At 46.6% G+C, this 15,820-nt stretch overlaps 3 protein-coding genes across 4 annotated transcripts; 1 reads left to right on the forward strand and 2 right to left on the reverse strand.

Moving 5' to 3' along the window:
- Positions 1 to 36: 36 nt before the first annotated feature.
- On the reverse strand, positions 37 to 2,827 carry snrpb2 (small nuclear ribonucleoprotein polypeptide B2). Its single transcript, XM_080520640.1, has 7 exons — positions 2,778 to 2,827; positions 1,935 to 2,006; positions 1,634 to 1,806; positions 1,234 to 1,368; positions 1,113 to 1,148; positions 939 to 1,027; positions 37 to 345 (listed from the first exon to the last, which is right to left on the reverse strand). The coding sequence occupies exons 2-7, from the start codon at positions 1,996 to 1,998 to the stop codon at positions 186 to 188; spliced, it is 657 nt and encodes a 218-aa protein (XP_080376766.1). The 5' UTR covers positions 1,999 to 2,006; positions 2,778 to 2,827; the 3' UTR covers positions 37 to 185.
- Positions 2,828 to 3,620: 793 nt separating this feature from the next.
- aplf (aprataxin and PNKP like factor) lies at positions 3,621 to 8,058 on the reverse strand. The gene is made up of 10 exons (XM_080520622.1): positions 7,771 to 8,058; positions 6,490 to 6,561; positions 6,167 to 6,330; positions 5,918 to 6,056; positions 5,703 to 5,841; positions 5,442 to 5,602; positions 4,698 to 4,933; positions 4,468 to 4,599; positions 4,227 to 4,276; positions 3,621 to 4,107 (listed from the first exon to the last, which is right to left on the reverse strand). The coding sequence occupies exons 1-10, from the start codon at positions 7,861 to 7,863 to the stop codon at positions 3,869 to 3,871; spliced, it is 1,425 nt and encodes a 474-aa protein (XP_080376748.1). The 5' UTR covers positions 7,864 to 8,058; the 3' UTR covers positions 3,621 to 3,868.
- Positions 8,059 to 12,070: 4,012 nt separating this feature from the next.
- Positions 12,071 to 15,663, forward strand: fbxo48 (F-box protein 48). Of its 2 annotated transcripts, none has more exons than XM_080520643.1 (3): positions 12,071 to 12,435; positions 14,272 to 14,571; positions 14,649 to 15,663. In XM_080520643.1, exons 2-3 carry the CDS (start codon positions 14,302 to 14,304, stop codon positions 14,808 to 14,810), a joined length of 432 nt encoding a protein of 143 aa, XP_080376769.1. In that variant the 5' UTR covers positions 12,071 to 12,435; positions 14,272 to 14,301; the 3' UTR covers positions 14,811 to 15,663. The 2 variants fall into 2 exon arrangements, with proteins under 2 accessions (XP_080376769.1, XP_080376768.1); XM_080520642.1 differs by having other exon boundaries at positions 12,379 to 12,447.
- Positions 15,664 to 15,820: the final 157 nt, after the last annotated feature.

Below are 15,820 nucleotides of genomic sequence, written 5' to 3' on the forward strand. Positions count from 1 at the left end.
AAGTGTAGCAGAGAAGAACACAGTCCTCATCCAAGATGATTGTTTCATATCATTTTATTATCAACATAATGAAGCAACATCAATAGTAAAAAAAAGAAAATGAGCTTTATTTAGTCAAAATCAGGTTGAGACCCCCCACAGAAAACACAAGGGGTCCTGAGAGTCCCTGAGGCTCCAAGGAGCAGCTACTTCTTAGCATAGGTGATCTTCATGGCGCAGGTGGCGGTGATCCTGAAGCCCTGCAGGGCGTCTTTGGCCACGCCCGCCTGGTTGTCACTCTCAAACTCCACAAAGGCGATGTCGTGTTTCCCCGGAACCAAACGCACCTCTTTGAACCCCGGAAACCTGCCGGGAAACAAACATACCCAGAGTCACAACACAGCACAAAGTGTGAGACTGAGAAATACACTGGGGGGGGGGGGGGGGGGGTGGTGAGGAGGAAAGGATGAGTGAAGGGGTGAGTAAGGGGGAGGAGGATGTGGGGAGTAAGGGGGAGTAAATGGGTGAAGAGGATGGGGAGTAAGGGGGAGGAGGACGGGGGAGTAAATGGGTGAGGAGGATGGGGGAGGAGGATGGGGGAGTAAAAAGGTGAGGAGGACGGGGGAGTGAAAGGGGAGTAAGGGTGAGGAGGATGGGGGAGTGAAGGGGGAGGAGGACGGGGGAGTAGGATGGGGGAGTGAAGGGGTGAGGAGGATGGGGGAGTGAAGGGGTGAGGAGGATGGGGGAGTGAAGGGGGGAGTGAAGGGGGAGTGAAGGGGGGAGGAGGATGGGGGAGTGAAGGGGGAGGAGGATGGGGGAGTGAAGGGGGAGTGAAGGGGGGAGGAGGATGGGGGAGTGAAGGGGGGAGGAGGATGGGGGAGTGAAGGGGGGAGGAGGATGGGGGAGTGAAGGGGGGAGGAGGATGGGGGAGTGAAGGGGGGAGTAAGCAGGTGACTGACTGGTTGAAGAGCATGGACAGCATCATCTCGTTGGTTTCCTCTGGAAGGTTACTGAGAAACAGGATGAAGTTCGGAGGATTATCTGGAACCTGCAAGGAGAGGAAGGGACGTCAGACAGGAAGTGACGTCAGACAGGAAGTGCCCCAGAGGGGGAGCAGGGCGGTGCAGACCTACCGGGACCACAGGTGAGTGCAGAGGAGGAGCTAATCCCTGCAGAGAGAAAGCAGACAGGTGAGTTTGGTCCAGCTGGTCTCAGGAGGGTTGGACCTGGAGGACGTTCTGTTGCTGGACTCACCGGCGGGGGCTTCTTGGGGACATTAGCTGTGAGCTCCAGAGCTTTCTTCTTCTTGTCCTTCTTCTTCTCCTTGTCTCCATACGTACCCTTGACCTTGGCAATGACCTCAGAGTCTGTCTTAGCGTACTGTATTCTCTGAAAAGCCAGCAGTGATTTTCATATACCCAGATTCATAGTCACCTACTGACGCAGAACAGTCCACATCTTGTAAGTAAGATTTACGTTTAGTTGATAGGAACATCAAGTGCAAACGAACGTTTTACGAGTTCATGAAAATTAACATTAAATAAGACAAAGCCTCATTCACTCCAGTGTACCAGTGTTTATGTGTGTCAATGTTTTAGTTTACTTTCCATCTTGTGTGAGCTTCAGATAAACGTGGTGAGGAGCCATGGCCTACCATTGGTTTGTTGTAGAAGGGGAACCCCTGCAGTTGCCTCAGAGCGTTGGTGGCGGCGGCGAGCTCTTTGAAGACCACAAAGGCCTGCCCCCTCATCTTCATCGTCTTCATGGCCACGATGTCGACAATCTGCCCAAACTGAGAGAAGAGCGCGTAGAGCGAGCGCTTCAGCTCTGGGGGGGGGGGGGGGGGGGGGGGTGGAGACACAAACACCAGATTACCCAGCAGCCTCCTGTGGTAACGGCTGATCCCAGTACAGGTCTGAGCTCAGTTTGTGGGAGTCCTTCACAGTGTCACTCACCTTCCTTCTTGACTTTATCATTGATGTTGTTGATGTAGACGGTGTGGTTGGGTCTGATGTCCATGGTGGAGTCTGAGGAAACGCAATTAAATGCCTGATTGGACAAAAGAGCCGACAAGAAGCGATTCTCTATTTCTCACACACACGATTAATCCGGAAATGTATTAAAAAAAATGCACTGATGAAAGTTGGAAACTTCCTAGTACATTAATGTTGTTCAAACCATGGCTTCAATACTTTGAGCTAATTTGTGCTTTCAAGCAGATATTTTTCATATGACACATATTCCCTGACACCAGGGAAAAGAATGTGGAAAAAACACATTTAACTTCATTTGGGACTTTTTAAATAAATAATTTATGGAGTAAGATATTATTTGTTCCAGATGAATTATACTAACTTTAAATACATAAAGGTACAAGCACATTGGTCGTGTATGGGTTTATTGTTTAGACGACGTGCAATGATCAGAGGTTTACTTTATAGAGTTATCAACAAGAATTGAAATGTTCCTGTCCAATCTGTTCAGTGATGCTAAAGGTTTTCAGCAGCGGTGTATTGAGGTCAGACAACAGTATACCTGGATTATCCCGCCCTCGGATTTCTCCTAAAACTAACCCACATGTGAAACTATTAATATAAATACAACCCATTCAACACTCCTGTTAGCACGTTAGCCTCGCCGCACTGCCTGCCTCCATTCATTCATTGTGTTACCAAGTAGGATGACCTCTGCGTTTAGTACCACGGTTCTTTAGGTGCCAAAGTCCGTTTGAGACCCGGGACCTCCAGAGGATAGTTCCCCGAGGGGCTCAAAGGTCAGGTAAACCCCAAAACACTCACCTGTTCTCTGCTAACAAACAGCGCGCCGCTCTGGACACGCCGCTTCCGCTTTTTCTTCTTCTGGCCACGTTTCCCGGTTCCACACCGCCGCCCTGCTGGTCAGGAGGAAGACTACAGCTCGCGATGGACGAGGGGCAGCGATGATGATGATGACGTAGCAATACTTCTAATATAGTGATTGTATTGATATTAGATACATTCACTTCTTTTTAATTTATATAGAGCCAAATACAAAACTGTAACTGTATGCACTTTTAGAGAGAAAATCCAACAATTCCACGAGAAAGTGAGGCGGTGGAAAGAAATAATTCTCTTTCAAAGGGAACAAACTTGTAGAACCAGTCAAAGGGGGACTTTCTGCTGCTCCAGTTGGGGTGAGGGGAGAGAAGGATTGGACAGAGACGGAGAGCAAGAAACAAATAGTCATGAATCCCCTGGCTGCAGACATGACGGAGGTAGAGAGAGAAAACAGACGACAAGAGAACAGAATGGGGACAAAATGTTTGTGACATAATAGTGATGGAGGGAGTGCGGGAAAGCAAAGAAGCTCAGTATAGGTCACCCAGTCGCCTAAACTGATAGCAGCATCACTCGAAAATGGTCCAGACTGGACTGGACCAACTATCAACTTTATTAAATGGAAACCTTTTAAAAAGTAGATTCTCTTTGAAGAGTTTCCAGGCGAAATTCTGGAAACAGAACTTTGAATTTTACTTTTTCACAGTAAAACACCAGAAACATCTGAAGCATCATTCCCTCCGACTGGTTGCCATGGCAACTTCAGGTCCAGACCAGCCATGAAAAAAATGTCAAGACTTTCACACTGAAACTTTAAAGTGCTTTAAAGAAATAGTTTTATTATGAAAAATCATCAAAAAGTTGATCACAGGTCAGAAGAACATAAACAAAACAAAAAAAAATCTAAACAAATACAAAAATGATCTTTTGGCTGTTGTTTGTTTGATTGATTGATTGACAGAAAGCTGCTTGAACTCAAGATGACGGTTTCCAAAATGTAGGTTTTTTTTGATAAAAGATAAAAGTGCAGCAGACTTCCGTTTCACATAAAAATGTTTCTTCTTGGAAAAACGCTACTTGCTCCTCTTCAGAAAGCCCTTTGCTTCCTGCCGCAGATTCTGCGCCTCCTCCCGCAGACGCTGTGAATCCTCCCGCGCGCTTTCCTCAGAGTCTGGAGGCGGGACGTAGTCCGAGTCGTCGCCCCCGTCCACGCTCTCGTCGTCAATGAAACTGTCTTCGTACTGGTCTTCATCCTCCTCTTCATCCCCATCGTCACGGTAACTTCTTTTGGCGACGGCACGAGTGGGTGGAGCTAGGAGACAAAGAGGGGTTCAGTTGAATAAATCTGAAGGCCACTAATAAACAGTGGCGCGTTTGTGTGTGTGTGTGTGTGTGTGTGTGTGTGTGTGTGTGTGTGTGTGTGTCTGTCACCTCCAGGCCTCTTGGTGTGTTTGTACTCTTTCCGGTGAAGAGGGTTTTTCCTGCACAGTAAACACAATAAAGAATGAGACAGTAGCACACACACACACACACACACACACACACACACACACACACACACACACACACACACACACACACACACACACACACACACACACACACACACACACACACACACACACACACACACACACACACACACACACACACACTGCTACAGGTTTCTGACCTGTAGCAGTCGGTACCAAAGGGACACTCGGGCCGCTCCTCCTCCTCCTCCCCCCTCCCCCCCCCCTCTTCCTCCTCCTGGTAGTCAGGATCTCCAGGGTGACTGCACTCCTGAAAATGAAGCGGGTTCTTCCTGGAAGACAAACCATGATTACCTGTAACTGTAACTCACCGTCCTCAGTAATGCTGATGTACCAGACACGATGGGTGTTAGCATTAATGCTGATGTACCTGTAGCAGTCCTTCCCGTACTGACATGGTGTCCTGACTCTGGTTGCGGCTGCAGACGTGGAGCTGACCGCCGGGTTGTTCTGGGTCGTGTTTCCAGTTCGTCTCCTCTGCACGGCGCTGCCACTCGGCAGGGCGGCCGACACAGACCCAGCTGGAACGCCGGCGGGAACGTCGACTGGAACGCCTTCATCCTCGGAGTGGTGAGAGCTCATGGTGAGTGGGCGTGAAGGATTGTCCTGATGGAAAGAGATACCAGATTAAATCCATCCTGGTCCTCAGAGGAGGACCCCCCCCCCCCCCCACCCCCCCCCCCCCGGGGGAATTCTGGGGAAAAGATGGCGTGGTGGCAGCGCCAAAAAGAATATCAACATTTGACGTATTCAGGGTGAAACAAATCCAGACTTTCTCAAAGAAAGAGTCTTGAAGCCGCGAGAAAAGTCTGAAATGTAGTGAAACTGATGGCTGATGGAATCCAGATGTGGAGAGATTCAGTGGACAAATGTGATCTTGTAACAGGAAGCCTCAGGAATCTTCAGGAGTTTCTGTGACGCTGAGATGTCAACACACCAGGGGTGTCCCGCCAAATTAAAATGCTGGAAATGCCAGTCTGTCTAAGTGTGATGAGGAATTTGCTTCATTATGGTTTTGATGACTTATAGAGACGAACGTCAACGACTAGACTGGATCTATAGACTTTATTCCCTCAGGATTCTGGGAGAGGAAGTTTAAAGGACTTTACTCAACTGATTTTGTCTGAGGAGGTTCTTCTTTGTGGCTCCACCTCTTCTTCCTCGGCCTCTCCTCCTCGCTGGGCTGCGCCTCCTCGGGTGCGGTGGAGGTTCTAGTGGGCGTGGCCTGGGCTGGTTTCCTGCTGGCTGAAGATGTGGAGGCTTTCTGTTTCTGAACTGTGGAGACGGTGAGACGGTGAGAGTTGATTCCTGCAGGACATTTGACAGCATCACACCTCCTCAGGAGGCCGACTCAAGCGCCGTGATTGGACGGTACCTTTGGGCGAGGACGCAGGCTTCTGGGAGGCTGCGGGCCCCGCCGCCATCATCCAGGTCGGTAAGATTCTCCTTCTGGGTTCAGTGGCAGCAACATTCCCCTCCTCCCTCTCCGGCGCCCCTCTTCCAGATGAGTCTCTCTGCAGTAAACAAACAGCTGAGTCATCATATCTTTAAGTCCTACGCATCGTTTTTCCAACAGCTGAGTCGTCGTACCCGTTTGGGACTCGTGCTGGCAGCACTGAGCACCTCCTCAGAGGTCCGTGCAGCGGGAGGAGGAGTCAGCTCCCACTCTCCTACACCACCAGCAGGAGGTGCCCCTCCGTCCTCCGGCTCCTCAAACATCTGGCTGTTTCTGGGGGACGACACAGTGAAACGTCTGCTCTTACTCTCTGACCTCCTGGTTTCTGAGGAGGAGGCGTGATGGTCGCCTTGGCGACTCGGCAGTGAACGTCCAGCTGGTACCTGGGAGTGGGCGGGGCCACGCTCACCGCCTCCACCTGGAAGATGAGGTGTCCTGGCAGCAGAGAGAAGAAGTCGCCATGGCGGAGGGTGTGCCACTCGTCCTTCTGCAGAGGCTGGGGGTCGTCGCACAGCGTGGACTGGATGAAGCAGGGGTTCAGGTGAGTCTGGAAGACAAAGGGACGGATTCAGTGGGACGGCAGAGGACGCATCCAGTCCCTGCAGACGGAGGACAAACTGCGTCTGCAGTGGATCTGTGCTTCACTGCACAGATGATGTTTGTGTGCCCGGCTGGACGTTTGAGACGCGGCAGACGAGAGACGCACCGGCTTGAGACGCAGGCGACCGTCCAGGTTCTCCAGCAGTCCGTGATGACGGGATACTCTGCGATCACTGACCTGATGACACACAACAACAACAACAACAACAACAACATGGCTCCGGTCAATCAATCCATAAAATGAAGTACTGGAAGCAGAATTTTACTGGAACATTTTATGAACCCAAAGAATCGACTGTTTGTTAGAATGCAGAAAATGTCAAGAAACATTTCAAGCTGAAGACTGAAACCAAACACACTGATAAACTGCAGACACTGAACCAAACCTACTAAAAACACAAAGGACATTAGAGATTAAGAAAACCTGAATGCGACAGACTAGAATGACGCTATAGGCTGAGGACAGACTGGTCTACTGGTCTCACCAAAAACAAACAAAGGAAGGCCGAAGAGTTCAGGCTGAAGTTATACTATTTGGCCAAACCCTGTACATAATACATATAAAGCTTCTGCAGTTGGTGTAACGGAACCAACAACAACAAAAACTTACATTTACTTTGCCATTCCTGAGAAATCAAACATAAACTGTCCTCTAAGGATAAACTTTTAATCTAGTCCTTCCTGAGCGCCATACTTTTTCAAAAGTGGTGAGCTTTAACCGCCTTTTAAATGTTTTAAGGGTATCTGATTTTTTGAATTTATCATCCAAGTTGTTCCAAAGACTAACCCCTCTTATGAAATGCATTTACTTTTTTATTTGTTTTTGCCATACTTAACCCCCCCCCCAAAAAAAAAACAGGACCCCTGAGGCTCTTTGAATAACTTCTGGATATGAGGTGGAAGATTATAATTATGCGTCTTATACATTACAGCTAGTATAATAAGGTCAGCAATATTGTGCATTTTTAGCATCTTTGATGGCAAACAGAGGATTTGTTGTAGCATAATGATAATCGGCTTGATTTGAGTCCAATAGCGTTCTCAAGTAAAAATAAATAAATAAATAAATCGATTATTTCCCCGTATTTCCACACTGTACCTCAGATGTGGAAAAATGAGGGAGTTTTATCATAAGATGAGTGGATTTTGCTCTAATACTGATCTGATTTTACACATTTTGTTTATTTCTACGCGGCTTCCAACTGACATTTTCATCAAAAGTAACTCCTAAAAAAATGTATTTACATACATTTGTTCACTTCTGTTCACCGTCAATTTCAAAGTGGGTTTGACTTTTAATATCCAGAGATGTCAAATTCATTGAAAGTGTGTTCTCATCCAGCCATCAGCCAACCCAGAGGGACCGTGACCCGCCAGAGGGACTCACTTGGAGGAACGGCCCCCGGCCCAGGAGCGTCTCCCCGGGCGGGACGTGGATCGGTGCCACCCCGTCCACCGGCACCAGGTCAAAGCGGGACATGGAAGCTCTGCGGGCGGGGGGGAGGAGGCGGAGTGGAAGCAACGGTGGAGGTCCAGCGACGAGGAACTACTGCCGTGCGGCTCCGTGACCGTTGATCCGACCTGCGGAGGGACCGAACAGGACCGCACCACACACACAAGCACGCAAACAATCACGCAAACGCACAAACACAAACTACTCCGCCTGCTCGTTGCCACCGCCGACCAAAACTTCCGGTAGCACAATGCGCATGCGCAGTAAGTGTACCTCGTGAATGACGTCAAGGCCCATAGACATAATAAATTATTATACTTTATGATGTCTGTGTCAACACCCACGCCACCCCCCCCCCCCCCCCCCCCCACACACACACACACACCTATTACGGTGAAATGAATGCATGTCTACATGTGTTCACAACATATATAAAAGAAATAATTGAGGATACTTGATACATGATAAACATCTACAGATAGACGTTGGGGCATCTGGAAGGGCTTCTCCGAGGCGACAATCACTTTGTAATACATCCCAATTTCTTTTGACAGTTTGTTTGATTTCATTTGCTTGATATTGTGTCACAAAGTATATTTGATGTGAATTGTGTGGATTTTTCTGTTTAGAAGCCAACAGTTGTTCTCTGGCGATATCTAAACTGAAAAGCACCAGAGGAACATGTTTTTCTACACCCCAGCAGCACTCCTGCAATTTGCTTTTTGTTGATGTTTGACAATGCAGCTTTATTTAGATGGCAGTGGCTCTCTGGTGCTTTCATCATTAAAAAAACCAAATTAAAAGCACAGAGTCAAAAACTTGACTTTTCAAAAAACATTGAATTTTATCAACGCATTTGTTAGAACTGATATGCAGTTAAACTCTGATTGTTTTTAAATAATTATCAACACATCTCATTAGTATCTAATCACAATTTTGAATCAGTTCAAACTGTAGAGTTACTGCAATGTCAAACTATCAATGACATCATTGATGAAGTTCTTTGTTAAGCTTTGAGCTTCCCAGCTCTTTAGATTCTAACTTTCAGTGAAACTTACTGATCTTAAATTGTTGCCACCACACGATAAAACACACTTGAGATGATTCAGCTTCCTGGTGAGTTCAAAGGGTTTCATGGCGTTTCTCTGACGCTCTGCAATGACCTGCTGGAAGGCCTTCCTAGGAAACACCTCAGACCACATGTTCACTTGTGTTTCTAGAAAGAGGAGGTGTATTTACACACACTGACACACTTCTTTGATCGCCAACACGAGGAAATGAAAGGTGAATATGTGACAGCAGGTGATCTTGTGTTTTGCTTTTCATTTTACGGTCCAAAGGTTCAATGGAGGCTGATCGATCCTTTGCTCGTCTTATTTTCATTACAACCTTTTCTTCTACCTTCACAGTCCTCCACAATGTGAGGGTATATACTATATGCTCTGTGCTTGCTGTGTTAAAGAGGAATCTTGGCATTGTGCTGCTCTTAACGATTGTTAGGAGAAATGATTCTGTGCCACTGAAGGATTCAGCTTCTCAGGATCACATGTTTCTTGTCTCTGTGCTGTCCTTGGATTTGAGGCCCAATTTGACCCACTAAACATGCAAAAATGTAGGATTAAGGACACGTCACAATTAACCCCCAGAGTGCTAAAATCTCTCACTAGCGCCACCTAGAAAAATATAAACGGCCACCACGACTGGTAGGACTGTCATAGCGAGATCAAACCTAAACTCAATTGTTCGTCCCATCAAGACCTAAAATTCACACGCCGATACCCCAAACTTAAATCCTACAGGAAGTCTGCAACTTGCCTTTCAAAGTACAATTTTCAACCCAAAACTCCCCTCAACCTCTGTGGGAGAATACATTTGACCCCCTAAACATGCTCACATGCTCACCAGATTTGGCATGCTCATTAACACTGGATAACAATGTGTGAAAATGTAAAAATTAACCCACAGAGTGCCAAAATGTGCTCTCCAGCGCCATCTACAAACACAACCAAAAACACTTAAACGGCAAGAGCAGCCCGTAGGAACGTCGTAGAGAGATCAAACCGCAGTCAGTTGTTCGTCTCATAGAGCCCTACAGATCACGGGCTGGTACCCCTGACCTAAATCTGACAGGAAGTCCTCAATTTGCCTTTCAAAATAAGATGCACAAACGCTAGCTGCTTCTAGCACAAATATCTATCGACTGCAATAACCAATTAAATGATAGAGGAGACTCTCCTCCTCAATAATCCAGAATATCATTTTCAGTTGCCAAACGGTTTTATTTTTATTCACCGTCAAAATTCCAAACACCAAATCCAACTCACTCACTGCAATTTAAAACGCAATCTCGACTGAGGGCGAATATCCTATCGCCTTCGAAATACCATGTCATGATAGAGCAGACTTTGTAGATCAAAAGTTGTGTCAAACTTTGTCGTTGGTCCAGCGGTTTTTAAAAAAAGGAGCCTTCATGGTTCCGAACGCCGAATCCTGCAGCCGCCTCTTTGTGGCTTTGAGCTCATATTTCACCCACTCAACTTGTTCAAATCAAATGTTGATGAACCTCCACCAAGCGGAGCTACAGGTCTTGTGCTTTGAATGAGGGGCGACTTTAGATTTTATTTGAAATGGTTTTCAATTAAAAATCTGTTTTTCGGGAGGTCCGAATCTGACTGCATGCCAACACATACACACACACACACACACACACACACACACACACACACACACACACACACACACACACACACACACACACACACACACACACACACACACACACACACACACACACACACACACACACACAAACAAATATATGAAGTAGGAGCAGATTGTGCACTACTCAGCCATTTTAATAAGTTGAAAAATAATATGAATACATTATAAACCCATATATAAGATACAACACAATAGACAAGTTATAGATCAGTACGAAATCTAGACTTTTTTTATTAATTAATTTCAGGCATATGGCACTTACCAATGACATACATACCAATCTCCATGTAGTCTGTATACACATACACACACACACACACACACACACACACACACACACACACACACACACACACACACACACACAGTCTACGATGATAATACGTTTTCCTTCAGGTTGTAACTTCGGACTTCAGACCAACATTCACAGGAGGAAGATGCCAATTCAGCCAAGAAAGCTGCAAACAGCCCCACAAAGATTTCTGTGACAAAAATCTGCTTTGGTAATTTTCACCATTAAACCTGACAGACAGAAGTTTTGGGGGTTTAAAGATGGTTTGTTTATTGTTTTGTGCATTCAGGTCCGTGTGGTTCAGTCTGATTTGCACAACCAGGTACAGAGACATATATTCAGGACTACGGTACATTAATCTCCTTATGAAGGATCCCTTCAATTCAAGCAGTTTGTCCAATGTGGAATAAATAAATAAATGTGGAATATATAAATAAATAAATAAAATGTGAAGCTCAGAAAAGGTGGAAGAAAACACGTCAGACAGTTAATCCAAAAAACAGCGTTGTTGTTTTTTAAATCTGATTTTTTTTTTTTACTTTACTTTTTAACAGGAGGTTTTCTTTTTTTCTTTGGATTGGATCTTTTGTTTGATGGGAGGTTTTTTTTTTCTGAATTCACTTTTTTGTCTTCTGTTTTTTAAAAGTTATTCCTTTTTTAAAGACCCTTTTCTTTTTGAAGACATGCATTTTAGTTTCCTTTTTTTCCTTAAACTTGAAGACAGGTCTTTTTTTTGTCATTCATTTATTTAGTTTTAAGTCCAGAACTTCTTTTAGTAAATAAAACCCCCTCTGTGATGTGAACGACACACCAGAGTCTGACCACTGAACTGCAGAGGAGTTCGATGGGAATTTTTTTTTCTTTTAATTAACAATATTTTGAATTTATAATTTTTTTTTGTAAGATTTTGACACGAGTAGAAGTGTAGCATATTATTATTGTTTATTGTCGCTTCTGTATGTTTGTGCCAGGATGGGAAATATGTCCATTTATGTATTCATGTGTATTTTAATCATGTATGTATTCAATTATTTCCATGTGCGTCCGTGTGTGAAGGCAATCTGCGTTTTAATGTGTTATCACATAGTAACGATACGTGTTAATGTAGAGTAACAATAGACAGCGACCGTCTCGTCACAATCCCTTTAAATGCCTTTTAAAAATTCTGACATCCTGCGCATGCGCACCTACGTCACCAACACGTCATGCAGTGTGTGTAAACAGCCGTTAGGACGTGAGGAGCTCGAGCTGTCAGACGCACGGCGACGTAGCGACGGTAAGAAATCACAACAATAACAAAAGAAAAAAACTAAAAGGGGAACTTTCACCGGCACCAACGGGACGTTTGGTTCGACACACCGGCTCGGGCCGCAGGCGGGGTGCGGAGGAGGGCGGAGGCTCCTAACGGTGAACTTGACCGAGAGCTGAACGTAAAAACACGTTTCAAAAGTCGGAGGGGCACGTGAGCCCGTGAAAATACTGCTACTGCAAACTGACACGTTACCGAGGAGGAGAAGAGGGGGAGAGGAGGAGAAGAGGAGGAGAGGAGGGGGAGGAGGGCAAGTCGCCTTGGCGGAGAGGAGCCGGTGAGTGTGGAGGTGAGGCTGCACACTCGTTTAAAGTGTTGAACGTGTTGCTCCAGGTGAGACTGGTAGGACCTCCACTTCCTGTCCTGCTGTTAAGCAACACTGATGGTTACTGGCAGGACAGACTGGAGGTCAGAGACTGAGGACAGACTGGAGGTCAGCGACTAAGAACAGACTGGATTCTAAAAACTAGACAGACTGGAGGATAGAGACTGAGGACAGACTGGAAGTTAGAGACTGAGGATGGACTGGAGGTTAGAGACTGAGGACCGACTGAAAATTGGAGAGAGACTGAGGACAGACTGTAGGTTAGAGACTGAGGACAGACTGTAGGTTAGAGACTGAGGACAGACTGGAGGTCAGCGACTAAGAACAGACTGGATTCTAAAAACTAGACAGACTGGAGGTTAGAGACTGAGGACAGACTGGAAGTTAGAGACTGAGGACGGACTGGAGGTTAGAGACTGAGGACCGACTGAAAATTGGAGAGAAACTGAGGACAGACTGGAGGTTAGAGACTGAGGACAGACTGGAGGTTAGAGACTGAGGACGGACTGGGGGTTAGAGACTGAGGACAGACTGAAAGTTGGAGAGAAACTGAGGACAGACTGGAGGCTAGAGACTGAGGACGGACTGAAATTTGGAGAGAAACTGAGGACAGACTGGAGGTTAGAGACTGAGGACGGACTGAAAGTTGGAGAGAAACTGAGGACAGACTGGAGGCTAGAGACTGAAGACAGACTGGAGGTTAGAGACTGAGGACGGACTGGAGGTTAGAGACTGAGGACAGACTGGAGGTTAGAGACTGAGGACAGACTGGAGGTTAGAGACTGAGGACAGACTGGAGGTCAGAGACTGAGGACAGACTGGAGGTTAGAGACTGAGGACGGACTGGAGGTTAGAGACTGAGGACGGACTGAAAGTTGGAGAGAGACTGAGGACGGACTGAAAGTTGGAGAGAGACTGAGGACAGACTGGAGGTCAGAGACTGAGGACAGACTGTAGGTTAGAGACTGAGGACAGACTGGAGGTCAGAGACTGAGGACAGACTGGAGGTCAGAGACTGAGGACAGACTGGAGGTTAGAGACTGAGGACAGACTGGAGGTCAGAGACTGAGGACAGACTGGAGGTCAGAGACTGAGGACAGACTGTAGGTTAGAGACTGAGGTCAGACTGGAGGTCAGAGACTGAGGACAGGCTTGACATTACATTGCAAACAGACTGAAGACAGATTATCTGCACACACAAGGTTGTTACATTTTCAACACTATTCACAGTGAGGCTACAAGAGCTGAGTATAATGACATTTCTCTAATGTGGTCGACAAAACATTTTTTTTCTATCATAAGGTTTACTTTGGATCTCTTCTGGGCTTGGACTTGGGACTTGAGACTTAGACCTTGTGGACTTGGACTTGGGACTTGGACCTTGTTGACTTGGACTTGGGACTTAGACCTTGTGGACTTGGACTTGGGACTTGGACCTTGTTGACTTGGGACTTGGGACTTGGACCTTGTGGACTTAGACCTTGTGGACTTGGACTTGGGACTTGGACTTGGGACTTGGACCTTGTTGACTTGGGACTTGGGACTTGGACCTTGTGGACTTGGACCTTGTGGACTTGGACCTTGTGGACTTGGGACTTGGGACTTGGACCTTGTTGACTTGGACTTGGGACTTGGACCTTGTGGACTTGGACTTGGGACTTGGACCTTGTGGACTTGGAACTTGGACCTTGTGGACGTGGAACTTGTTTGCGCCCAGTTGCAGTCGGTCACTTTGCTTCGAGCTCAAACTGCTGACTGGACGTCCTGAACACTCGCTGTGTCCTTCAGGCTGACCGTCCGCCTTGACGTCCCCGGGGGATGCAGCCTGACGCCTACAGGCCTGCGGTGCTCCTCCTTTCCGAGGAAGCCGTCTGTCACGACTTCGCCGAGCTGCTGCCCACGGAGATGAGCGTGCGGATCTTCGGCGAGTTGGACACGGCGAGTCTCTGCTGCGCCTCGCGGACCTGCAGGACCTGGAACCACATCATCGAGGCCAGCGAGCAGCTGTGGAGGAACCAGTGTCTCCTGGTCCGGGCCCTCTGCCAGAGGGAGGTGGACGGAGACCGCCGGGACGGGCTGTCCTGGAAGGTACACACACACACACACACACACACGCACACACGGTATTGGAGATGAAGGCCTCAGTGAGTCTGGTCGACCTGCAGGTGGCGCTGGTGAGAAACTACAGCCGCAGCCGCCTGAAGAGTGCCTGGCTGAAGGGCCGGTTCAGCTTCGTGCGCTCGGCCGACGAGCTGCTGGGACGCACCATGACGCCGCTGGACGCAGAGACATGGGGGGAGATCCTGCAGGCCGAGCTGGACCGCTGACCCCGCCCACCCCGCTGACCCCGCCCACCCCGATGATCCCGCCTCCACGCTCACGTCTGAACCTTTAATCCTGGCGCTGACACACTTCAGGTCCAAAAATGTCTGGAGGTGATTAAAAAAAAAAAAAAAGATATTTAATCTGTGAAATGTGTCCAGATGTGTTTAGTTTGTGTATCAGGACTGTCGAGGGACGCAACTGTTGATTCCAAAAGTTTGCGTTTCGAAACTATATTTTTTATGTCATTTGTACTTTAAAGCTCCGTTTACGTGACGTCTCAAGTGAAAATGCATTGTTTTTACTTTTTTCTTCAGAAAAGTTTTGCATTTATTTGATTGAAAGTGACGTCAGATGCTCTGAAAGCAGTGTTTTCCTGTGTGGCCACTAGGGGGTGCCGTTTTTATGCAACACAAACTACTTTGCATGCCTTTATTGAACGGTGTGTGAAAATCGAAGCCCCTTTTATCAGTGTCAGTTTGTAACAAAATAAAATGTGCCTCCACATGTAAACCAGAAGATGTAAATGTACACTTTATTGGAGAACACTAATAATTCAGGAGTGAACGGCACACTGTGCACTTATTATTCTGACTGAATCTCTTTGGAAGCTGTTTTCAAAAAGTTGTGTTTTCAGTGGGTCAGAGCAGCATTTTGTGTGAACGTTTTCCATTTTCACTTGAAAGTGTGTACATTTTGATTGTCACTGCTGTGCAAAGAAAGAACTTTTTGTACTTCAGGCAATGAACCATGGGTCTACGCTTGTATATATATATATATATTTAAATTCAACCTGAAAGTTTTTCTGATAAACATTAGTTTGTTTTTGTTTTTTTTAATAAACCATGATGAACTCTTCCACTTGTCTGATTAATTTCAGGTTCCACAATTTTGTTTTAGTGTCATTTTATTTTGGAGTCTCATTCTTTTGCGATGAGATTGTGGTTTTTTTTTTCTTGGCGTATTTCTGATTGTTTCAGCACTTTTTGTTCTTTTTCTGCTGTGACACATATTA

Source organism: Blennius ocellaris (genome assembly GCF_963422515.1).
Source record: "Blennius ocellaris genome assembly, chromosome: 3".
NCBI classification, from domain to species: domain Eukaryota; kingdom Metazoa; phylum Chordata; class Actinopteri; order Blenniiformes; family Blenniidae; genus Blennius; species Blennius ocellaris.